The 26,283-nt window shown below is 44.5% G+C and overlaps 2 protein-coding genes across 6 annotated transcripts in view; one reads left to right on the top strand and one right to left on the bottom strand.

Annotated features, from left to right (window-relative positions):
* Positions 1-122: 122 nt before the first annotated feature.
* Positions 123-18,724, bottom strand: igfbp2a (insulin-like growth factor binding protein 2a). Of its 2 annotated transcripts, XR_011666584.1 has the most exons (5): positions 18,193-18,724; positions 4,434-4,612; positions 1,896-2,036; positions 1,123-1,352; positions 123-883 (listed from the first exon to the last, which is right to left on the bottom strand). XR_011666584.1 is itself a non-coding variant. In XM_071330126.1 (4 exons), exons 1-4 carry the CDS (start codon positions 18,578-18,580, stop codon positions 1,194-1,196), a joined length of 867 nt encoding a protein of 288 aa, XP_071186227.1. In that variant the 5' UTR covers positions 18,581-18,724; the 3' UTR covers positions 123-1,193. The 2 variants fall into 2 exon arrangements, 1 of the variants encoding a protein (XP_071186227.1); XM_071330126.1 differs by having other exon boundaries at positions 123-1,352.
* A 5,156-nt stretch (positions 18,725-23,880) lies between these two features.
* Positions 23,881-26,283, top strand: part of stk11ip (serine/threonine kinase 11 interacting protein) — a 42,899-nt gene continuing 40,496 nt past the window's right edge. Inside the window, exons 1-8 of one of the 4 annotated variants that reach the window (XR_011666583.1) lie at positions 23,881-24,044; positions 24,376-24,443; positions 24,638-24,840; positions 25,042-25,116; positions 25,220-25,315; positions 25,404-25,511; positions 25,619-25,690; positions 25,812-25,941. Coding sequence is in view for 3 of the 4 variants with exons in the window: in XM_071330125.1 (XP_071186226.1) it covers positions 24,377-24,443; positions 24,638-24,840; positions 25,042-25,116; positions 25,220-25,315; positions 25,404-25,511; positions 25,619-25,690; positions 25,812-25,941 (751 nt within the window). In the remaining variant the exon portion in view is untranslated. The other 3 variants (XM_071330125.1, XM_071330123.1, XM_071330124.1) reach the window with 3 other exon arrangements.

Genomic DNA, 26,283 nt, shown 5'->3' with positions numbered 1-26,283 from the left:
TTGTACCATGAAATGGGTTGTACCATGAAATACGATGGCTTATCTACACCTAGACCTCCAGTAAGAAAATGAGACACAAGATACCAGGGCATAAGCCCGAATTAATACACAATCAACGTACAGGAAGTTACCATCCATTTAATCACGTACTTTATCTTATAACAAGACGTTCTTTATCACAAAACATTTCTATTTGTGTTCCTATTAACGAGGAAATCTAAAACGTGTATTTGTGTTTGTAACAACAACACTTTGTCTATGTGGTTTTCCTACAGTGTATAGAAGACGTATGTTTATTCCAAAGGCTATAGAAGGTAGGTTTCATAGTTTTAGTAGCCTACCAACCTGAAGGCGTAGAACACAGTAAAACAAACAAACGGTAGGCGGAGTTGAGTACACAACCACCACACATTTGACATGTTCACTTCCCAGCACCAGATAGTAAGACACTTGGGCTGCGTTTACACACGCAGAAGATCTGATCTGATTGGTCAAAAGACGAATCGGTGGCAAAATATTAGAATTGGGCTACCAGTGTAAACACAGCCATACAAACACTAAGTAAGTAAGACACTAATCCCTTAAAGCGTCAATTCACCGTTTTGTTTTATGCTTCACATATTCACCTTTCAAATAAGTCAAATCATTTTTTCATGATAACATTTCTCTAGATACCCTACAACAGATACATTGAATACAAGAGGTCCATAGGGGTGAATACTAATTGCCAAATGTGCATATAATTGCAATTTACGTGCAAATCGCCCATTGACATCAATGCTTGATTTTTACACAAAAGTCTGAGATGGACACACAGATTTCTAGTTAGAATTCAGCCCATAGTAAACATTCTTCTCATTAGACTTTGTTCACCACAGAAAAGCTACGAGAGGAGGGAAAGAGAGAGAGATCAATGAAAATACCAGTTAAACACTGACTTCCTTTGAAATTGCAAAGAAGAATGGATTTCATCTTTGTTGCTTGTCACATCCTATGCCCTTGCAGTGGAATTTGTTCTCAAGCCAAGACACATTATGGTGGTTACATTGTACGATATCGCTGAGAATTGACTTAATACCAAACAAAACTATACACAGAAACAGAAACCTTTTGATAGCTTACTTAAGTGTTTAGAGTACTGCTTCCTCTGTTGTGTTTTAAGACAGGCCGATCAAAGGGAGAATCAGGCCGTACTATTTCTGGGCTGAGGCGAGGGTGTCCATCTCTGGTCCTCTAAGGTACTGGCTGCAGTTTGGGTCTCCCCTCACGGTCGGTGCTGTTGGGATGGGCCGACCGGTGTGTGGGTTGACACACCAGCACTCCCCCCTCTGGCCGTGCAGAGACATCTTACACTGAAACACAGAATGAACATGCGTTTGTGTGTGTGTGGATGCTCCTGGGCCATGGAGTAAGAGTGAGTAGTCACCTGTTTGAGGTTACACTGCCCCCTCTTGTCACAGTTGGGGATGTGCAGGGTGTAGTCACCTGTTTGAGGTTACACTGCCCCCCCTGGCACAGTTGGGGATGTGCAGGGTGTAGTCACCTGTTTGAGGTTACACTGCCCCCCCTGGCACAGTTGGGGATGTGCAGGGTGTAGTCACCTGTTTGAGGTTACACTGCCCCCTCTGTCACAGTTGGGGATGTGCAGGGTGTAGTCACCTGTTTGAGGTTATACTGCCCCCTCTTGTCACAGTTGGGGATGTGCAGGGTGTAGTCACCTGATTGAGGTTATACTGCCCCCTCTTGTCACAGTTGGGGATGTGCAGGGTGTAGTCACCTGTTTGAGGTTATACTGCCCCCTCTTGTCACAGTTGGGGATGTGCAGGGTGTAGTCACCTGTTTGAGGTTATACTGCCCCCTCTTGTCACAGTTGGGGATGTGCAGGGTGTAGTCACCTGTTTGAGGTTATACTGCCCCCTCTTGTCACAGTTGGGGATGTGCAGGGCATACAGGTCTTCCAGTGGGCCTCGGTTATCTCTGAAGGGCATCTTAGATATCCTCTCCAGCACCTGGTCCAGCTCCTGCTGACACTGAATCTACAGTACACAACAGGCAACACCAGTCACATGATTAATAGTCTGGTAAATCTCAGACCTTGAAGCAACAGGCAACACCAGTCACATGATTAATAGTCTGGTAAATCTCAGACCTTGAAGCAACAGGCAACACCAGTCACATGATTAATAGTCTGGTAAATCTCAGACCTTGGAGCAACAGGCAACACCAGTCACATGATTAATAGTCTGGTAAATCTCAGACCTTGAAGCAACAGGCAACACCATTCACATGATTAATAGTCTCTGACTATTACACTTTGTCCGAGCTCCCTGCCATCCAGGACCTCTATACCAGGCGGTGTCAGAGGAAGGCTCTAAAAATTGTCAGACTCCAGCCACCCAAGTCATAGACCGTTCTCTCTGCTACCGCACGGCAAGTAGTACCGATGCACCAAGTCTGGAACCAACAGGACTCTGAACTTCTACCCCCAAGCCATGAGGCTGCTAAATACTTATTTGAATAGTTAACCAAATAGCTACCCGGACTATCTGCATTGACCTTTTTTGCACTAACGTTTTTGACTCATCACATACGCTGCTGCTGCTACTGTGTACTATCTGTTTGCTTATTTCTAGCTATATGTACATATTTACCTCAACTCCGGGGAGGGTGCTCTTCAGAATATATTACGAGTTTGGTTTGAACGGGCTTAAAATGCAGACGGGATTTCTGCTCGTGAAAAACAACGTTGTAAACTTGTAACGCTAACGTTAGCTGTCATGGCACAAGCAAACAACTTTGTAAACTTGTAACGCTAACGTTAGCTGTTATGGCACAAGCAAACAACGTACTTGCCAAATACACTCATTGAAAATATCTAGTTAAAATACCGATTTTGTGTCCGGTGGTAGGCTAATGTTTGCGTCAGGACATGAACGGAAAGGCTCTGGACTGATTTCCTGCTCGAGTCCCATTTCCGCCTCTTGTCCCAACCGATGCTGGTACTGTCAGCAGACATGTGTGCTGGAACACTGGATACATTGTGGGAGGCAAACCGTCGGCCTAGGGAGACTACATGATTAATGACCCAGCAATACCTTCAGACCACTGTTTGAGAAAATAAATAAAACATTCTCCAAAATCATCTTCAAAGGTTGGATTCTCGGAGGAATAATAATCAAATGAACAGCACTACCAAAATATAGAATACAATTATTAATTCACATGAAAATGAATAATGTTTCCCTCACAGGTATAACTGAGAGTAAATTATATTTCCATGACTAATTCTATTCATGGATTATTGCCAAAGCACCTGATCGCCCTCTTTCTCTAGGTGTTATGGCTTCATCAATATTAAAACGATTGGAATGTTCATTTTTTTGCACTTACGGTGTCTCCTGATGGGTTTTGATGTGTTGCGAAGACTCGCTAATATCCGGGGTAAATGGTTCTATTTTAAACTTAGCGTCCGTGAAATGCCAAAATCATTATCCTCAAGGAAAATCACTCAATGTGGGAAAATAAGTACTGGTAGTAGTTTATAATAACACCTTGAAATAAAGCGTTTATAATAGATTAGTAAACCGTATATTCAGGTACTGCTGGAATGTCTACCAATGAATGTCCATCATTTTGTGAGAAATTACACTGGTCACTCAAAACATTTACAAAGCATTTATAAAGTATAAATAGCGCTCACTTTAAATGAGGCCACACAAAAACACTTAACTAATGATTAGTAGATGGTTTAAAGGACCGATATTAAACATCTTATGAACGATCGTGTTAATTATTATGACATAGGCTTACTAACATTTACAAATGTGTGCGTAATGATGAAGAAACTACTTATTAATCCATTATAAATGCTTTATTACAAGGTGTTATTATAAAGTGCTACCAAAGTATTTTCCTAGGTCGGTCTACAACAGAACGCCAGGCTCGACTTCAAGGAAACAATACAGAGTTTTCAACAGTAGGGTCTTGTACTGTCATGTGTGAAACATTTACCACTTCCCCATGGTCACGTTCAGTACGCTTCAAATGGGGGCAGACGTTGTCAAACGGAGGGCTATCTTGTCCAATAGAAATGCTTATCTACATTTTCCGATTGAGAAAGCTAGCCTTAACTGTGCAAATTGGCAGTAAGACATTGTTAGCTGCTGGACACCATCAGGTCTGCTCCAGAAGATGGCAGCAGTGCACTAGGTTCTGTTAAGACTGACTCCTTCCTAAAGGGACATGGACACTGCTAATCATGATCCCAGGTTCACTAACTGTTTACTAACAGATGCGACCCACTAATAGTCTCGGTTTACTAAGGCAGCGTCTCAAATGGCACCCTATTCCCTATATAAGGCACTACTAATATTAAGGGAATAGGGTGCTATTTGGGATGTAGCCTAACTGTTTACTACTAGGTGTTACCTAACCTGCTTGCCGCGGGGAGTTTTGGGGTCCTCCGGCTTGTTACTCTTCATCTTGGTCTTCATCTCCTGTCGGTGCTGGCGCATAGCGTTCTCCTTGGGCCCCAGCCATGGGTTGTCCTTAGTGGGCTTCCTCAACGGGGGGATCTCTGTCAGGCTCGTGTCCAGGAGGTCCACCTCCTCCCCTGAGGGACAGACACGCACGCACGCAGACACAGATACATGCACAGACTTACACACATGCACATACGCACACACACACACACACACACACACACACACACACACACACACACACACACACACACACACACACACACACACACACACACACACACACACACACACACACACACACACACACACACACACACACACGTACAAACAAACACAGTCAAAACAGCTCTATGGAAACCAGTTCCATTAAATGAATTGATCGTTCATTACAACACTGTCATAACATTGTCGTTATATTGTCATTACATCACAGAAAAGCTCAACCATTTGAATGATTAAGTATACTGCACATTCCTTCATGAAATGAGAAATGATAGGGCCAGCAGGTTGGCTTTAGTACATTTGGCAATGGCATACATGGTGAGTTTTTCAGCGGAAATAGATACATCTTTAAAGGTGTAATATTTTGGACCTTTTTCAAAAATATTGTGAAATATTATTATTTATTTATTTTTTCCATTTTAACTTCCAAGAATGAGAACCAATAGTGAACATATGATTCTGTCTGTGTAAACTCCAGGTTTATTGGCCACTGAAGAGCTGAAGAGCTGAAGACATAAGACTTTTCTGTTAACTCTGGGGTACCTTCACTTGCTATGACGAGGGTCCTCCTCACCTCCAATGTCAAGGAATGTCAAAAATGGGCACTAGCTCACTTGCATGTTCGACTGATTAGAACGAAAGCTTGAACAGCAACCACCCAGAACTAACACACCACACTATCTGGGGAAGGGAGGTAGAAGTCCTCAGCTGTTTGACCAGATAACGTGTGGTTAAACATCAACCTCTAAAAGCCTCATTCCAAACAGATATGAGAACAAACAATGCAGGGGGCCTGGCCCTGCGAGTCCACTAGCTGTCCATGCTATTCCTGAGACAGAGCAGTGGCTGAGGGCCCACTAGCAGCTCTCCCAGGGCTCTGGGACCGTCAAAATGGAAGAATAACAGAAACGGCAGGGGAGAGGAAACAGTTGGCTGGACCTTGTTTTGAGGAAATCTTAGATGAATAACCTTTCAGAGTAATGTATTGTTTACAAACTCTCTGTACTGTCAGGCTGTCCAGTGACATACCACTATTAACGACAGAGGGGGGAGCAAAAACTGTGTTTCCAACGGCGCAGTTTAACAATAAAAACCCACCGGAAAACAGAACAATCAATAAATGGGTACATAACCCGACGCACACCAGACATAACGTGCACAAGCACTTACAACACAAAAAGGTTTTGGGTCGATGGCGGTCCGCGTTCGGTGGCGGTCCGCGTTCGGTGGCGGTCCGCGTTCTCTTTTTGGCGCAGAACAGCCTGCTGAAGGTGAACACGGACAGCTTCCCATGTCTCCTCCGCGCGCCTGAACCAGTCATCCACCGCAGGAGCCCCGGTCTGACTCTGATGCCACGGTGCCAGAACCGGCTGGTACCCCAGTACGCACTGGAAGGGAGAGACGTTAGTGTAGGAGTGGCGAAGCGAGTTCTGTGCCATCTCGGCCCAGGGCACGAACGCCGCCCACTCCCCCGGCCGGTCCTGGCAATAGGACCGCAGAAACCTGCCCACATCCTGGTTTACTCTGTCCAACCGGCACATTACTCTAGGGGAGAAACCCTGAAGTAAGGCTGATCGAGACCCCCAATAGATCAACCGGTCACGAACAGCAGACGGGACGTACAGACGCCCAGCGGGACACTGGACGGGAGCGGGCTCTGCACGTAATGCCTGCTCAATGTCCGTGTCCAGCTCCCACACTACCGGCGCCACCAGGAAGGAGGCGGGGAGTATGGGAGTGGGATCCATGGGCCGCTCCTCTGTGTCATACAGCCGGGACAATGCGTCTGCCTTCACATTCTGGGAGCCTGGTCTGTAGGAAAGGGTAAACACAAAACTGGTGAAAAACATGGCCCACCTTGCCTGGCGAGGGTTCAATCTCCTCGCTGCCCGGATGCACTCCAGATTGCGGTGGTCAGTCCAGAGGAGGAAAGGGTGTTTAGCCCCCTCAAGACAATGTCTCCACGCCTTCAGAGCCTTGATGACAGCCAACAGCTCCCGGTCCCCCACATCATAGTTTCGCTCCGCCGGGCTGAGCATCTTCGAGAAGAAGGCACAGGGGCGGAACTTCGGTGGCGTACTCGAGCGCTGAGAGAGCACAGCTCCTATCCCAGCCTCGGACGCGTCCACCTCCACTATGAACGCCAAAGAGGGATCCGGATGGGCCAGCACGGGAGCCGAGGTAAACAGAGCCCTCAGGTGACCAAAAGCCCTGTCCGCCTCACCCGACCACTGCAAACACACCGGGCCCCCCTTCAGCAGTGAAGTAATGGGAGCCGCTACCTGACCAAAACCCCGGATAAACCTCCGGTAGTAGTTGGCAAACCCTAAGAACCGCTGCAGCTCCTTTACCGTGGTGGGAGTCGGCCAATTACACACGGCTGAAATGCGGTCACTCTCCATCTCCACCCCTGAGGTGGAAATGCGGTACCCTAGGAAGGAGACAGACTGCTGGAAGAACAGGCACTTCTCAGCCTTGACGTACAGGTCATGCTTCAACAGGCGACCAAGCACCCTGCGCACCAGGGACACATGCTTGGCGCGTGTAGCGGAGTATATCAGAATGTCATCAATATACACCACTACTCCCTGCCCGTGCAGGTCCCTGAAAATCTCGTCTACAAAGGCCTGGAAGACTGATGGCACATTCATCAACCCGTACGGCATGACGAGGAACTCATAGTGCCCTGAGGTGGTACTGAAAGCCGTCTTCCACTCGTCTCCCGGATACGCACCAGGTTGTAAGCGCTCCTGAGATCTAGTTTGGTGAAGAAGTGCGCCCCATGCATTGACTCAATCGCTGTGGCTATGAGCGGCAGCGGATAACTATACCTCACAGTGATCTGGTTCAGACCCCGATAGTCAATACACGGGCGCAGACCTCTCTCCTTCTTCTTCACAAAAAATAAACTTGAGAAGGCGGGTGAAGTGGATGACCGAATGTACCCCTGACGCAGGGATTCGGAGACATATGTTTCCATAGCCTCCGTCTCCGCCTGAGAGAGGGGATACACGTGACTCCTGGGAAGTGCAGCGTCTACCAGGAGATTAATCGCGCAATCTCCCCGTCGATGGGGCGAGAGCCAAATCGGCATATTCAGGGGGAATGCGCACGATGGAGACCTGGTCTGGACTCTCCGCCGTAGTAGCTCCAACGGAAACCCCTAAACACCTCCCAGAGCACTCTCGCGACCACCCAGTGAGAGCCCTCTTTGGCCAAGAAACAGTGGGGTCATGACAAACTAACCAGGGTAGGCCTAGCACCACGGGAAACGCAGGAGAGTCAATAAGGAAGAGACTAATTCTCTCCTTGAGACCCCCCTGCGTCACCATGCCCAGAGGAGCGGTGGCCTCCCTGGTCAACCCAGACCCTAATGGTAGACTATCTAAGGCGTGAACGGGGAAAGGCACAGCCATGGGAACAATGGGGATCCCTAAACTATGGGCGAACGAACTATCTATAAAATTCCCAGCCGCGCCTGAATCGACGAGCGCCTTATGCTGGGAATGCAGGGAAAACTCAGAAGTTACATACACAAACATATGTGCGACAGAGGGCTCTGGGTGAGAATGGTGCCGGCTCACCTGGGGTGACGCAAGAGCGCCCTGCCTGCTGCCTCGATACCCAGAGGAACCAACCCGGCACTGACCGGCAGTGTGACCTCTGCGGCCACAGATGGTGCACGAGCTGGAACCCCCTCCTGTCTCCCTCCGCACCGCCCCTCCCAGCTCCATAGATATCGGAGAGGGGGTGCGGGGGTTGGAACCCACAGACCCTGATCTGAACGTCCGTGGGCAGCCAGCAGGTTTTCCAGCCGGATGGACAGGTCCACCAGCTGGTCGAACGTGAGGGTGGTGTCTCTGCAGGCCAACTCCCGACGGACGTCCTCGCGCAGACTGCAGCGATAATGGTCGATCACGGCCCTGTCGTTCCATCCCGCGCCGGCAGCCAGGGTCTGAAACTCCAGGGCAAACCCCTGGGCGCTCCTCGTCCCCTGCCTCAGATGGAATAGGCGTCTGAACTCCTTAAACTGGTCTAACGCTGCATCTCCCTCTCTCCACACGGCGTAGGCCCACTCCAGGGCTTTCCCGGTGAGGCACAAGACGAGGGCGGACAATCTCTCACGGCCCAAAGGAGCCGTGTGGACAGTTGCCAGGTACAAGTCCAGCTGCAAGAGAAACCCCTGGCAGTTCAGCCGTCCCATTATATTCCTGGGGAAGGGAGAGACGAATCCCACTGGGACCAGGAGAAGGAGGGGCGCGTAGTGGAGACCCTGGCTGTGTTGGTGGAGGCGCTGGGAGAACTCCCTGTCTCTCCCAGCGGTCCATTGTCTGGACAACGCGGTCCATGGCGGTGCCAAGATGGTGGAGCACTGCTGTGTGCTCCCGGACGCGCTCCTCCACCCCTATACCCTGGGTACCTGTTCCTGCTGACTCCATAAGTTTGGTCCGGTATTCTGTAAGGGGTGCGTACTGGGGGCAGAGAAGTCAGACGCAGGAGAGCAAAAACTGTGTTTCCAACGGCGCAGTTTAACAATAAAAACCCACCGGAAAACAGAACAATCAATAAATGGGTACATAACCCGACGCACACCAGACATAACGTGCACAAGCACTTACAATAAACAATACCGGACAAGCACATGGGGGGAACAGAGGGTTAAATACACAACATGTAATTGATGGAATTGAAACCAGGTGTGTGGGAAGACAAGACAAAACAAATGGAAAATGAAACTATCAGATCTAACTTCAGCTCTCCTCCTGAAACTATCAGATCTAACTTCAGCTCTCCTCATGAAACTATCAGATCTAACTTCAGCTCTCCTCCTGAAACTATCAGATCTAACTTCAGCTCTCCTCATGAAACTATCAGATCTAACTTCAGCTCTCCTCATGAAACTATCAGATCTAACTTCAGCTCTCCTCATGAAACTATCAGATCTAACTTCAGCTCTGCTCATGAAACTATCAGATCTAACTTCAGCTCTGCTCATGAAACTATCAGATCTAACTTCAGCTCTCCTCCTGAAACTATCAGATCTAACTTCAGCTCTCCTCATGAAACTATCAGATCTAACTTCAGCTCTCCTCCTGAAACTATCAGATCTAACTTCAGCTCTCCTCATGAAACTATCAGATCTAACTTCAGCTCTCCTCATGAAACTATCAGATCTAACTTCAGCTCTCCTCATGAAACTATCAGATCTAACTTCAGCTCTGCTCATGAAACTATCAGATCTAACTTCAGCTCTGCTCATGAAACTATCAGATCTAACTTCAGCTCTCCTCATGAAACTATCAGATCTAACTTCAGCTCTCCTCATGAAACTATCAGATCTAACTTCAGCTCTGCTCATGAAACTATCAGATCTAACTTCAGCTCTCCTCATGAAACTATCAGATCTAACTTCAGCTCTGCTCATGAAACTATCAGATCTAACTTCAGCCCTCCTCATGAAACTATCAGATCTAACTTCAACCCTTCTCATGAAACTATCAGATCTAACTTCAGCTCTCCTCCTGAAACTATCAGATCTAACTTCAGCTCTCCTCATGAAACTATCAGATCTAACTTCAGCTCTCCTCATGAAACTATCAGATCTAACTTCAGCTCTGCTCATGAAACTATCAGATCTAACTTCAGCTCTCCTCATGAAACTATCAGATCTAACTTCAATTCTCCTCCTGAAACTATCAGATCTAACTTCAGCTCTGCTCATGAAACTATCAGATCTAACTTCAGCTCTCCTCATGAAACTATCAGATCTAACTTCAGCTCTCCTCATGAAACTATCAGATCTACCTTCAGCTCTGCTCATGAAACTATCAGATCTAACTTCAGCTCTGCTCATGAAACTATCAGATCTAACTTCAGCTCTCCTCATGAAACTATCAGATCTAACTTCAGCTCTCCTCATGAAACTATCAGATCTAACTTCAGCTCTCCTCATGAAACTATCAGATCTAACTTCAGCTCTCCTCATGAAACTATCAGATCTAACTTCAGCTCTCCTCATGAAACTATCAGATCTAACTTCAGCTCTGCTCATGAAACTATCAGATCTAACTTCAGCTCTGCTCATGAAACTATCAGATCTAACTTCAGCTCTCCTCATGAAACTATCAGATCTAACTTCAGCTCTCCTCATGAAACTATCAGATCTAACTTCATCTCTCCTCATGAAACTATCAGATCTAACTTCAGCTCTCCTCATGAAACTATCAGATCTAACTTCAGCTCTCCTCATGAAACTATCAGATCTAACTTCAGCTCTGCTCATGAAACTATCAGATCTAACTTCAGCTCTGCTCATGAAACTATCAGATCTAACTTCAGCTCTGCTCATGAAACTATCAGATCTAACTTCAGCTCTCCTCATGAATCTATCAGATCTAAACCCTTAACTTCAGCTCTACTAGAACTATCAGATCTAACTTCAGCTCTCCTCATGAAACTCTTTGTGCTCTCAGTGTCCTTTGCAGAACAGAGGGCAGAAGTCAACTGGAATCAGGTGTGAGACATGCACAAAAACACACACACTTATACATCCCTAAACACACACACACGCACACAAATTATGCTGTTTTCATCTATTAGATAATCCCAATTTTCTCCAACTGTAATTCAGCTTCAGCTACTGAAACTGATTTCAGCTTCATGGAGGAAACCTGAGAAGGTCCGAGTCTATTAAAAACCACACACACACACACACACACACACACACACACACACACACACACACACACACACACACACACACACACACACACACACAGAGACACACACGGACAGGGTCAGGACCCCACTCTAAGGGGGCCCCGTTCCTGCAGTACACTCTGTTCCACCGATCCACAGAGGTGGGCCTGGGCTTTACAATGTCAACAGAGCTGCAGCTCCATTGTTTTTACTTTGTTGTCCGGTCCACTGCTTGAATTAATACAGCAGACAAAAGGGACGAGTGGCTTCCTTGCTTTTTTAATAGCTGATGCTTGTCAAATTCCCAGAACAGCACAAAGGAGAGAAGGTTCATGTCTGACAGTCTAGACTCTTGTCAACTGAGCAGATGGCCCATGGATGGAGAAGGGGAGACTGGATAGGTCAAACCAACACACATTCATGGTTCAAATGATCCCTTTAACTATCCCCTTTAATCTCAATGTGATTATTGTGTAATAAATTAATATTACCTCACTCTAGGGCCAGCATAGTGATAATGATACTGTATTTCCCTTTGTTTATGTGTATATATAACGTATCACCTTCACAATTGACTGTACAGTTGTGGCCAGAATGACACAAATATACATTTTCAAAGTCTGCTGCCTCAGTTTGTATGATGGCAATTTGCATATAATCCAGAATGTTATGAAGATTGATCAGATTAATTTCAATTAATTGCAAAGTCCCTCTTTGCCATGCCAATGAACTGAATCCCCAAAAAACATTTCCACTGCATTTCAGCCCTGCCACAAAAGGACCAGCTGACATCATGTCAGTGATTCTCTCGTTAACACAGGTGTGAGTGTTGACGAGGACAAGGCTGGAGATCACTCTGTCATGCTGATTGAGTTCGAATAAGAGACTGGAAGCGTCAAAAGGAGGGTGGTGCGTGGAATCATTGTTCTTCCTCTGTAAACCATGGTTACCTGCAAGGAAACACGTGCCGTCATCATTGCTTTGCACAAAAAGGGCTTCACAGGCAAGGATATTGCTGCCAGTAAGAATGCACCTAAATCAACCATTTATCGGATCACCAAGAACTTCAAGGAGAGCGGTTCAATTGTTGTGAAGAAGGCTTCAGGTCATACAAGAAAGTCCAGCAAGCGCCAGGACCGTCTCCTAAAGTTGATTCAGCTGCGGGATCGGGGCACCACCAGTACAGAGCTTGCTCAGGAATGGCAGCAGGCAGGTGTGAGTGCATCTGCACGCACAGTGAGGTGAAGACTTTTGGAGGATGGCCTGGTGTCAAAAAGGGCAGCAAAGAAGCCACTTGTCTCCAGGGAAAACATCAGGGACAGACTGATATTCTGCAAAAGGTACAGGGATTGGACTGCTGAGGACTGGGGTAAAGTCATTTTCTCTGATGAATCCCCTTTCCGATTGTTTGAGGCATCCGGAAAAAAGCTTGTCCGGAGAAGACAAGGTGAGCGCTACCATCAGTCCTGTGTCATGCCAACAGTAAAGCATCCTGAGACCATTCATGTGCGGGGTTGCTTCTCAGCCAAGGGAGTGGGCTCACTCACAATTCTGCCTAAGAACACAGTCATGAATAAAGAATGGTACCAACACATCCTCCGAGAGCAACTTCTCCCAACCATCCAGGAACAGTTTGGTGACGAACAATGTCTTTTTCAGCATGATGGAACACCTTGCCATAAGGCAAAAGTGATAACTAAGTGGCTCGGGGAACAAAACATCGATATTTTGGGTCCATGGCCAGGAAACTCCCCAGACCTTAATCCCATTGAGAACTTGTGGTCAATCCTCAAGAGGCGGGTGGACAAACAAAAACCCACAAATTCTGACAAACTCCAAGCATTGATTATGCAAGAATGGGCTGCCATCAGTCAGGATGTGGCCCAGAAGTTAATTGACAGCATGCCAGGGCGGATTACAGAGGTCTTGAAAAAGAAGGGTCAACACTGCAAATATTGACTCTTTGCATCAACTTCATGTAATTGTCAATAAAAGCCTTTGACACTTATGAAACGCTTGTAATTATACTTCAGTATTCTATAGTAACATCTGACAAAAATATCTAAAGACACTGAAGCAGCAAACTTTGTGAAAATTAATATTTGTGTCATTCTCAAAAATTTTGGCCACGACTGTACAGTAAAGCACTTTGGGGACTGTAGAGCCAGCTCCATAACTGCTTCCCATTATCATTTACAAGGCCTGCTAGGACTCTCCTCCTAGAATCACACAGTCAGCACAGAGCAAGTGTGTTTACCTCACAGCCAGGCTATCTGGCCTGAGAGGCTCCTCCACAGCGTGAAGCTAGCTGGGGCTGGGCAGGTCCTGACACGTAGACACTGGCTGCACCCAACCAGGCATCTATCCACCCCTGAACTGACTGACTGCATGCTAAACCTGGGACTCTGGATGCGTCCCAAACAACACTGTATCCCTATATGACTCTGGTCTAAAGTAGTGCACTATATAGGGAAAAGGGAGTATTTTGCCATTTGAGACACACACACCTGGCTCTGGAGGACAGAGAGACAGGGAGACGGAGGCAAGCCAGAGCCCATCGAACCTGCAGGGCAGCATGGACAATTACAGCACACACATAGAGAGAATAGAGAGAGAGGGGAGAGAGATGGTGCCCATCTTTCCCATTCCTTTGGGATTGAGGCCTGTAGACGTGACCTTGACATTAGACCACTTTTGAGGTCTGAAAAGACCAGATTAACTTTGAAGAGTGAACATATCCATATCTCCTTGATTAACAGAGACGATAGGACACCAGATTAGGGTTACATTTCCGGGACTTTCAATAAATTCTCTGGTTCGCCCGAAATCCCGGTTGGAGGCTCCCCCGGAGTCATGGGGGAATAATCATGATATCCAGAATCCTCCAACCAGGATTTCTGGAAAACCAGTGAATTTATTGAAAGATGAAAATGAATATTGCAACCCTACACCAGACATGTGATCCAAGTCATGGCACCAATGTAACAAGTCAACTGGCCTTGATACACAAACCACCATCATACAAGGATCAATTCCTAAGACAGTAGCTCTGCCTGCAGCCATCGGGCTAGCCATGAACAACAGATCTTGGGTGATTGCAGCAGCCAAATGCATTGGCCTCCTTCTGTACACACATACCCAGCACTTAAATCTCCTTCGACTCCATTATCTTCGGTGAAGAAACATCAAACCATCTGGCGAGGCCAGCCCTATCCCCTGCAAAGCCCTTTCACAGGTCCCCTTCCAATCCCACTCAGCTCAGTAACATTTCAGACATAGCTTGTGTATTCTCCAAGCAGCGAAGAGGGAGGGAGGGAGTGGAGTGGAAGGAGGGAGGGAGCCAGTGAGAGAAAGAAAGAAAGAAAGAAAGGAGGGAGAGAGAGAGAGAGAGAGAAAGAAAGGAGGGAGAGAGAGAGAGAAAGAAAGAGAGAGAAAGAAAGGAGGGAGAGAGAAAGAGAGAGAAAGAAAGAAAAAAAGAAGGGAGAGAGAGAGAGAAAGAAAGGAGGGAGAGAGAAAGAAAGAGAGAGAAAGAAAGGAGGGAGAGAGAGACAGGGAGAGAGAGAGAGAAAGAGAAAGGGAGCAGGTTTATTCTGGAACGCATCTGAGGCACGCTGAGATTCTTAGCATGGCTTCGGGTGAAGTTGCAGCCCCAGGGGTGGATGGCAGTGATGCCTGTGTTTTAGAGAAGCAGGAGGGATTATCAGGGGCTATTTCTGGCCTGCGGGCACCGTCTAGAGGGCTGGGCACCCCGGCAGTGGACCCATGCAGGTACAGATGAATACCCCTCGTTAGGGAGCCGTGTTATTTCACCGCCCAGTTGCAGCCAGATGGTCAGGATCTGTTTTCCGTGTAAAGCTTTGAGAGGTTTTTGTTGGTCTTTTGTTGGGTTGTGGGTGGGGTAACCCTCCCTCTGTTGGATAAGTGGCAGCCCAACGATGTGATCCTGATGGGAGGATGAGTGATGGTGGTGTGTCTCAAATAGCACCCTATTAAGTTAACCTTTATTTTAGCAGGGTCTCTTTTGCAAAGGAGTGCACTACTTTTGACCAGGGCCAATTATAGGGAACCATTTGGGACGCTATCCTTTTCTTAAATATATTTTTTAATAGTATGTTTTTGTATTAGCGTGATGTATTATTGACTATGACGTGTCTCTATACGTAATAATGTGATATACTCCCCGTCTGCCTGTTGTGGAATCAGTCGCGCCCCAACGTCTCTATTTACATCATTCTCTGACGCGTCACAGTAAACCGACTGTAGTTGTACCACTTGATATTGACAATGAGGGGCTACTGTCTAGGCGTAGGCTGGTGGACTAATAAAGATGCCCATCCACCACAGGGTTCAGGTAAGGAGGAAACAAGGGGTGCACCACAGACACTGAGGAGGGTTTTCATATCAAGTCTTCCATGGATAAAAGGCTACATGCCAGTCATGCATTAAGGCCTGTATGGCATGAGATGAGTAGCATGAAGGAATGCATATCGGGTGCTCTGCATTTCCCAGTGATCCAATCTTGGAGAATGCAGAACACGTTTTCCTTGGTTATAACGTGTGTTCACATAATAACAGTAAGAAGTAAGCTTTATGCGACAACTCATTGCATTTGTGTGTATTACGTGTGTTCTGCCAGATGAGAAAGACAGGTAAGTTAAGTGATGATTATTTTGATACATGAGTGGATGTGACTGTTAACCAACGCTTTTTAGTTTGACTTATAAATTGATCCTATAAACTCCTCACAAGCCCTTAATTAAACAAGCCCTTAATTAAAGTGAAGTCTTACTGCTATTAATTATCCCAATATTTACTCTGTTTCAACAAGCAGGACATGTGATGTAGCTAGGTTACCATGGCCTGAGATGTCATAGATTGTGGTTTCGCACGTCGGCCTATTTAGACAATGAAAACGTGTAGGAAACGTGTGTAACCGGGGCTGCTTTTTGCGTAATCTCGTGGACACACCAGATTGTGTCCAGAAGTTTATATCACTCCATATACTGGGATGCTTAAACCTGCAAGATAGTGGTTAATAAGGGACTGTTTGAAAGGGAGTCATATAAACATTGCCTCATTTTTTTTACAGGTAATACTGTGAATTCTGTCTGAAGTACATGATAGTACTGTATAACCCAGGTGTACATAATAGTACTGTGTAACCAAGGTGTACATGATAGTACTGTGTAACCAAGGTGTACATAATAGTACTGTATAACCCAGGTGTACATAATAGTATTGTGTAACTCAGGTGTACATTATAGTACTGTGTAACCCAGGTGTACATTATAGTACTGTATAACCCAGGTGTACATAATAGTATTGTGTAACCCAGGTGTACATTATAGTACTGTGTAACCCAGGTGTACATTATAGTACAGTATAACCCAGGTGTACATAATAGTACTGTGTAACCCAGGTGTACATTATAGTACTGTGTAACCCAGGTGTACATAATAGTACTATGTAACCCAGGTGAACATAATAGTACTGTGTAACCCAGGTGTACATGATAGTACTGTGTAACCCAGGTGTACATGATAGTACTGTGTAATTCAGGTGTACATAATAGTACTGTGTAACCCAGGTGTACATGATAGTACTGTGTAACCCAGATGTAACCCATCCCTTATATGCCAGGCTGCGAATACATAGAAACAGTCAGAGTAGAAGAGAAACAGTCTGAGCAGAGAAATATAGGATGGCGTCATGGCAATTCACTGTACTGTAGGCTAGGACTGTGGCATCTGGCTGTAGCAAAGCAGACTGCAAGTAGCTATTTCAGGAAGAGTTCCACCATAGAAATAGTATTAGAACACCACTACCTCCTAAGACCCAACTTATCTCTGGCTACATGTGCATGTGTAGGTTACTCCACGTGCATTTCTAGTGCTACTGTCTGTGGTGACCTGGCCCTAATCCGTTTGAACTTTTCAGGAATCACAGGTTCTCCTTTATAATCTAATCAAATGTTACATTTGGCAGATGGGGACAATGACATTAGGTTTAGTAGAAATCACACCATACTGAACAAGCTTCAACAAACACTCCATGACTAGTTGACAGTGGTTTGGGTCGAAGTACAAAGTCCAAATTGCCAATCAATGTGGCATTATTTTGCTTATCTCTCCTCTCTCATGTTATCCAATTAAATAGGAATGTTTTGGGATTTCAAGCTGGGAATGTTATTTCAGGGTATAATCAAGCATACAGTATGTCTTACAGTACAGGCTTGCTTATATAGTGTAAGATCTGTTATACAGGAATAATACTGTTAGGTAAGGGGGTCTATTGGATTGCAGCAAGGGGTCAATAAGTCTACACATGGAGGTCAATAAGTCAAACTAGTCCAGTGTAGTTCTGGTTGTTGTTGGAGACTGATGGATGATACTACCTGCAAACGTTTCTTTCATTTGTGATTAGGACATATAGCCCAAAGCCAAATATAGGCTTATAGCATTTGCAACTCAATTCGGTACATATTAAAGGCAAAAGTACGTTGATAAAATTGTGTTATAAAAGAGTTATAACTGTGTAATAACAAATCATTCAAATAAATAAGCGTTTTATAGTGAGTTAATTACAGTTTAAATGTTTCTATGAGCAAATGGACGCCAAAATCATTAGCTTAGACTGCTGCGAATTAAATAAATCACAATACGGTCCATGCTAAGCCATCCCAATGACAGTGCAATTATTCATTAACGCCTACTAATAACCATACTTCCCAAACTTCCTCTCTGTTCCATTATAACATTGTAAATGTATCAAGCTTGTTGAAACTGACCGCTAAGTTGCTCCTGGTGCGCCTGGCTCCCCGTGGGCTCGGTGACCACTTTGTGTCCGCACAGCCCCAGCCCCTGGACCAGCTGCTCGAGAGGCAGATCGGAGTCCGGCTTCGGGTAACACCGGAGCCCGCTGGAGCATCTCGGGGTGTACACGCCGCATAACTCGCCCTCTTGCCGGGCGCACACCGGGCAGCAACCGCAGCCCGGTTCGCGCACTATCTCTGCACAGGTCTCGGTGAGCTTCGGGCACGCAGCCTGACGTTCGGCGGTGCAACTCGGGCAACGGAAGACCATCTCCGCGAAAGAAGCGCCAACGAAAGCCACCGACAGCAGCAGCAAGCTGCAGCCTGAATATGATATCATTCTCGGCATGGAACTTCTTGTCATTTAGTGAGGCGATGGAACGCAACTCCAGGTAAAATAACTGTGCATGCGAACAGGTGAAGCTAGCGGCTGGGTTGAGTTCTGCAGGGTCCTACCAACGGCAGGATAACTGACAGCTCGTCAGACCAGTGGTGCGTATGGAAGAGCAGCAGGCAAACCCTAGCAGGCAATTTTGTGCTATGACGAAAATATTATATAGCCTCAAGTGATCATGCACAAGTATACCTAAGACCAGTCCAAATGACTTGTTATTTTGTAATCAACTTACATTATGGTACTCAGCCAGGTGTCTCTGGCCAACGTTGATGTTGATGAGGCCTGTATATAGATAGATTTGGTGATTTATTACAGCAAGCAGAAATAACTGTCAGACAAACCCAAACACACATAGGCTACACTGAAGTGATGCCCTATAAACGTTCTATTTATTAAAATGATTCTGAACAATGGAAACTAAGACATGTAAGTTATAGATACTATCCTCATTATATGCTATGCAGCCTATTTGTAATAGTACTATTGTTGGAAATGTGCATAAAATACACTGTACAATAGGGAAAGGCAAGAAGAGAATGTTCTATGTGGTAGTATCATGTAACTCAATGGAGGAAAACGAGGCAGCATTCCCTTGGCTGGGCCTGAGACTGAGAGAGGCAATATTACATACTGTAGCATGTTTATTTTTATCAGCATGCACCCTCTCCCAGAAAATAAATAAATAAACAAACATAAACAAAAAGCATTCCTTCCATATCCATTGACACTTAATGAAAGCCCTGCCCAGAGGCTGCATGCCATTCCCTACCTGGTGGGCGCTGTGTATGTTACCTATTGATCAGCTGGGGCCAGGCGCTGAGGTGTCGTGCTTACATACCAAACAAGCTCCCATTAACCCGTCCAGTGAGTGCGGTGGTTGCCCGGGAGACTAATTGCTGTTTATTTAAGGGCACAGAAATAAACATTGCATATATACTGTAACCATACTCTCCAGCCAGGCAGGGAGTCACAGATATATATGTGGATTATTTTGTTTTGTGGGTGCCCTCTGATTTCATGGTATTTCACCTATTTATGGTCGACATCCTGGCTCGCCTTGAGGGTGGACGCGAGGAGAAAGGGCCCTTCTGAAGGGGCCAGTATCTTGGGGGGCATCTGGATGATGCTGGGGGTGTTTGCGTAGAACCTCATATGTCATTTTATAAAAAGCAACATTGGGGAGGAGAAGCAGAGAAGGCCTGGTTTGTAAACAAGGCCTGGGGCTAGAGTTTGCCCAGTGTCTGGGGACGGCCACCAGGTAATGGGGTAACATGCCACAGTATCTGGCGAGCGGTTATTGCAATGCCATTCCCATCAAGTTCAGCTACCTAAAATTCCCCCCAGAATTATTAAGTCAATATACACACTAGATAAAGTACAGGTCCACAGTGCTAGCGAGCGCTGGGTGAGATCTCCTCATGCAGTGAATGAATACATTATCTGTTTCAATGCATATGTAAAGAGCTATAGTTCATTTCAATATGTGTATGTAGGTATTTTACTGTTAGTCCACACCTGTTGTTAACGAAGCATGTGACGAATAACATTTGATTGATATGAAGTGAAACATTACAACACTGAGCAGAAACCCCTTTGATTAGAAAAGGGCATATTTCCGATATGGGCCTAGCACAGTTGGATGACCTGTTTATATTTGTATATATTATAACAGTATCCTGGCTATACTGACTATAATGTATTACAACAGTATCCTGGCTATAATGACTATAATGTATTAGAACAGTATCCTGGCTATAATGACTGTAATGTATTACAACAGTATCCTGGCTATAATGACTATAATGTATTAGAACAGTATCCTGGCTATAATGACTATAATGTATTAGAACAGTATCCTGGCTATAATGACTGTAATGTATTACAACAGTATCCTGGCTATAATGACTATAATGTATTAGAACAGTATCCTGGCTATAATGACTGTAATGTATTACAACAGTATCCTGACTATACTGACTATAATGTATTAGAACAGTATCCTGGCTATAATGACTATAATCTATTAGAACAGTATCCTGGCTATACTGACTATAATGTATTAGAACAGTATCCTGGCTATAATGACTATAATGTATTTGAACAGTATCCTGGCTATACTGACTATAATCTATTACAACAGTATCCTGACTATACTGACTATAATGTATTAGAACAGTATCCTGGCTATACTGACTATAATGTATTAGAACAGTATCCTGGCTATAATGACTATAATGTATTAGAACAGTATCCTGGCTATAATGACTGTAATGTATTACAACAGTATCCTGGCTATAATGACTATAATGTATTAGAACAGTATCCTGGCTTTAATGACTATAATGTATTAGAACAGTATCCTGGCTATACTGACTATAATTTATTAGAACAGTATCCTGGCTATACTGACTATAATATATTAGAACAGTATCCTGGCTATACTGACTATAATATATTAGAACAGTATCCTGGCTATACTGACTATAATGTATTAGAACAGTATCCTGGCTATACTGACTATAATATATTAGAACAGTATCCTGGCTATAATGACTATAATGTATTAGAACAGTATCCTGGCTATAATGACTATAATGTATTAGAACAGTATCCTGACTATACTGACTATAATGTATTAGAACAGTATCCTGGCTATAATGACTATAATGTATTAGAACAGTATCCTGGCTATAATGACTATAATGTATTGGAACAGTATCCTGGCTATAATGACTATAATGTATTGGAACAGTATCCTGGCTATAATGACTATAATGTATTAGAACAGTATCCTGGCTATACTGACTATAATGTATTAGAACAGTATCCTGGCTATAATGACTATAATGTATTAGAACAGTATCCTGGCTATACTGACTATAATGTATTAGAACAGTATCCTGGCTATAATGACTATAATGTATTAGAACAGTATCCTGGCTTTAATGACTATAATGTATTAGAACAGTATCCTGGCTATACTGACTATAATGTATTACAACAGTATCCTGGCTATACTGACTATAATGTATTAGAACAGTATCCTGGCTATAATGACTATAATGTATTAGAACAGTATCCTGGCTATAATGACTATAATGTATTAGAACAGTATCCTGGCTATACTGACTATAATGTATTAGAACAGTATCCTGGCTATAATGACTATAATGTATTAGAACAGTATCCTGGCTATAATGACTATAATGTATTAGAACAGTAGCCTGGCCTGATCCCTGGGCACACCCTGTGTTTGTATTGTGATGAATTGTGACCTGAGAAGTTAACTGACTCACATGTTATATTTTACTAGTGAGGTTTCTCTCTCTCTCTCTCTCTCTCTCTATCTGACATACAGTACAGTACAGTACAGTACAGTACAGTACAGTACAGTACAATACAGTACAGTAGAGTACAGTACAGTACAGTACGCTGCTACAACAGATCCAAGAAAGTTTTATACCAACCTGCCGAAGCCTTCTAACAGGCCTGATTTGTTCAGGGCTAAAAGTAAACAGTACTGGTTCACTTGCAACAATGAAAACATTTGAATGCAGTGAAGACAAAAGGGACAGTGATTTGGTCCTTTGACCTTGTTCTGGAAGAAGAAAAGCCTTGACTTGACATGTCCCGATCCTGAATCATCCCTCCGTTCTCTGCCAATTATGAGCCAATAGAGGAATCGTTTTACAACCATGTTGTATTTACATGTAGCCTTCTGTGCAAAAGGCCACAAAGGAGGAGGAGGTTTTCCGTAGCCTGGTCCCAGATATTTTTGTGCTGTTTTGCCAACCCTTTTGGTCAGTGTCACATCAAAAAATAGCCCAAACAGATGTGGGACTAGGCTAGGTTTCAGGCTAGGTTCCAGGCGTTTCAGGCTAGGCTCTAGGCCAGGTTCCAGGAGTTCCAGGCTAGTTTCCAGGAGTTCCAGGCTAGGTTACCTGTGCTTGCTGGGGGATGGTCAGGTATTGTTCTTCCATTTTGAGAGCAGCGTTTGGACAGTGAAGGAGCATGGTTTATTTAGTGTGTTGATTAGACTTAATTGACATTCATTTGACTGAGTCACTGATTGGATAAATAGAGAAATGGTGAGGATTGTGAAAAACTTTTTATTCTCAGATCTATGGGCCAATATAAACGTAATCCAACACTTCATACACACAAAGACATCTAAACATCTAAACATAACCTAAGCATTGTGTATTTGTTTACTTCTGTAACCATATGATCATACATTGAGAATCCCAAACAGAAGATGGCAGACTGAATGGTCTAAACTGAAATGGAAAATCAAGGTCACACAATTAGAGATTTTTTTAGAAGGCATTTCAACCCATAAAAATGCAACCAACTAATCCACAATGTTTAGTCGGTGCATGTTTTCCATAACATAAATCATGTTGCTTGATTTTAATGCAATCCCAAAAATCTGAGAATTTGAAACAGTCCCAACATGCTTTCAGTGCATGCTTGGTCTGCAGAGAACCTTTCCTGCCAGAGCATCTCAGTGGATGGAAATGTTTACCAAATTACCTTACATAAATCCTTACATGGAAACATCCCCAGTCCCGAATGGAAAAAGATTGTCTTGTGTGTGCATGTGCGTGCGTGTTACCTAGCAACAAGACATGAACGGTACAGGCTTAAATTAGAGAAACCACTTAGTTTTGTACATTTGGTATAAAAGGTGGAAACTTAAAGGATCCCCGCAAAGGCATTGGTAGTAGGCCTATTTGTAAAAATACTTACTTTACTTAATTACTCACAATTACAGATTTGTTAAAAGTCTTTAGTAGGCTAAACGATACTATTTTGCGTGCCTTGCATAGTTACATCTAGCTACTTCTTGCAGTGTTGAAAACTGTATTGTCCTTCCACTCCATTGTAAAGACAACATCCAGAACATTCTAAAAGGGCGATAAAGCATACCAGCAAGATGTGCTGAGTGTTCTCAGAATGCACTTAATAAAGATGAACAAATGAGCAAATTGGAAATGCCCCATTGCGTTGTCACTGTCATAAAGTAAATACTGTTGATCCCCTATGATTTGATCCTGCTTCTTGAGGTAGGGAGCCATCTAGTGGTGGCTATGGCCAAGAAATCAGACTGAATCTGAAATTTGAATCATATTTTGTACATGCACACTCATTTTTTGGGGGGGGAGATGTCTCGCTAATTTATAACATTTCAATATCCATTGATTGGCACAATTACGAAAAAGCCTGTTTCGACTTTTTGAAATTTGGTTTCTCCGGGCCACTGTATATTTTTCTCGAAACTTCCTCACGTGACATCAGTCCAAGTGAAGATGTCAACATCGACAACCGAGTACACTTGAAGTTACTTGACTGATGTTTTTGTCGTATTGCTGGCAATCGGAAGGGAATGTCGATGTTGACCACTGCTTGACTGTCACATAAGATAGCTAAGGTATGTTGTTGTCTCAAGAAATAGTCTGTGGAATGCTATCCAAGACAAGCTACAACAGCTAGCTGGAGATAGATTCGTGTTGGCTTTGTGAGTAGCCCAGTTTAACGTTCACAGACAACTGCAGGTCCTGCATTGCAATGTACTCTACATAGCTAGCTGGTATTTAACCAGTATCCTACAAGTTAGCTTCCATCTCTATACTGTAAGTTGAGAACGTATTTTTATTTTAACAATTTGTGCTATTGTTTGGGTTGTTTGCACGTGTCACATTTCCCCAGAATCATCTGTCTCGGTCTTCTCATCTATTTTATGGTGCATTGTTTACCTGCAGGATGGCTGGATGTCACAGTGGCCAATCCACCCTTGTCAACAGCTTGGCCACTCTGCTTCGGGATCATGGTACAGTAACATCACCACCTACATATTCTAGATATAGCCCCTGTTATCCCAGACCTGCTCATCTGTTCTTTTGATGTTGTTAGAAATTATTAGGGCCTCATAGCTATACTGTAGCTACATGCTTAATATATTTTATGTTGCATTATAACTGCTGGTTTTAAGTGGTGTGTTACCATTGTCTCTCCTCTCTCCAGGTGCATCTGTGCTGGACGGCAGCAGTACCCTGACTCTACAGGCAGACTCTCTGCAACACCTAGGTCGTCTGTTTGAGCAGTACCTCCTCTCCAGGACTCACCAACATGGCTTCCTGGCTCTGCCCTCACACCCTGCTGACACCACCTCCCTACTGCAACTCCAGTTCCTGTTCGACGTGCTGCAGAAGACTGTCTCCCTCAAGGTGTGTGTGTGTTTGTTTGTCCTGCTCTATTTGTGGACAGTTTTGTAATAGATGTATGCATAACTTGCTCAGCACTTCATAAACATAAATGTTCCAAGTAAAACTGAATTATGTGGACATCTGAGGGAATTTCATTGAGCCACGAGGTGGAGCTATAGCATTCTATATAATGTTTTTTGGCCTTTGGTTTTTCATTCCTAGCTCATCAATCCACCTGGGTCGAGGCTTCAGTCAGTGGTCAAGATCTTTCCTTTCAAGTCTCTCAAGTCCTTAGAGGTATGGGAGGAAAATGTGTGCGCTTCTCCTTTCTAACAAAACAGTATAAATGTTGTACATAGATGAATCTGGCTTACTCTGGGCCTGTTGTTCTGTCTCCCAGTTGAAGCGTATCCCCCCTCACTGTCTGGAGGACCTGAGGGGAGTCTACTCTCAGTTAGAGGTGTTCACCTGCTCCAAGAGCCTCAGTTCCCTGGAGGTAACACACACACACACTGTTCACCGTTTTGTCTTTCTGAATAACAGGCCCCTTTGTGTTGGAGTTTGAGCCAGTGTTCTTGTTACAGGAGCTACTGTCTCTGTGTGGAGGAGACCTCAGCTCTGCACTGCCCTGGCTGGAGCTGCACACCCTCAACTTCAGCTACAACACTATAGTCTGCCTGGATGAGTCACTGGTAAGACATGCTCACTGGTTTATTTATTCACTGACTTTGACATTTGTTTTTAATGTGAATCACTTTTTTTGGCCATGTTTTAATGTGAGTCACTCTGCCTTTTTTAGAGTTTACTGAATGTTCTGAAGTCTCTGGATCTTAGTCACAATAAAATCCAGGAGTGTGCTGACTTTCTCAAGGTATTTCTGGATAGGTTTTGTGTCTGTGTGTTGAGAGGGGGTCAGAGTTGGAGACATGCAGTAAGTTACTGCACTGGGCTATCTCCATATCTACTGTCTCTCTCTCCTCCTCCTCTCTCAGCCTCTGAGTGAGCTAGAGCACCTCAACCTGGGCTATAACAATCTCCAGAGAGCACCAACGCTGGGCTTGAGCTCCAGAGCCAAGCTCCTCACTCTCGTCCTCAGAAACAACGAGCTGGAGACCATCAACGGTACTGTAACACCTCTGATAGACACCATCTGGTCATGCTATAATGAATGATAGTATGGTGGTTTCTCTACGGAAAATGTAATAATTTTTTACCATAGCCCTAATATTATATTATCCCTAAACGTATGCCAAAAATCATCAATACCAAATAGTTAGCAAGAGTATTCCATCTGCAAACTCCCTCAAGACTACTTGTTATGCATGACCCCTTGAACTGACCTCTATCAGTATTGGAACAGAGAGGGACTTCAGACAAGCAAAGCCTTGGACAAGACAAGGACATCAGCCAATCAAAGCCTTGGATCTGTTTATAGCCTTGTGTCCACAAACAGTTGGGGGCTAT

Source organism: Salvelinus alpinus, chromosome 10 (assembly GCF_045679555.1).
Source record: "Salvelinus alpinus chromosome 10, SLU_Salpinus.1, whole genome shotgun sequence".
In the NCBI taxonomy this organism is placed as follows: Eukaryota; Metazoa; Chordata; class Actinopteri; order Salmoniformes; family Salmonidae; genus Salvelinus; species Salvelinus alpinus.
Note: the sequence above shows the minus strand (reverse complement) of the source record. Positions and strands in the feature narration are given on the sequence as shown.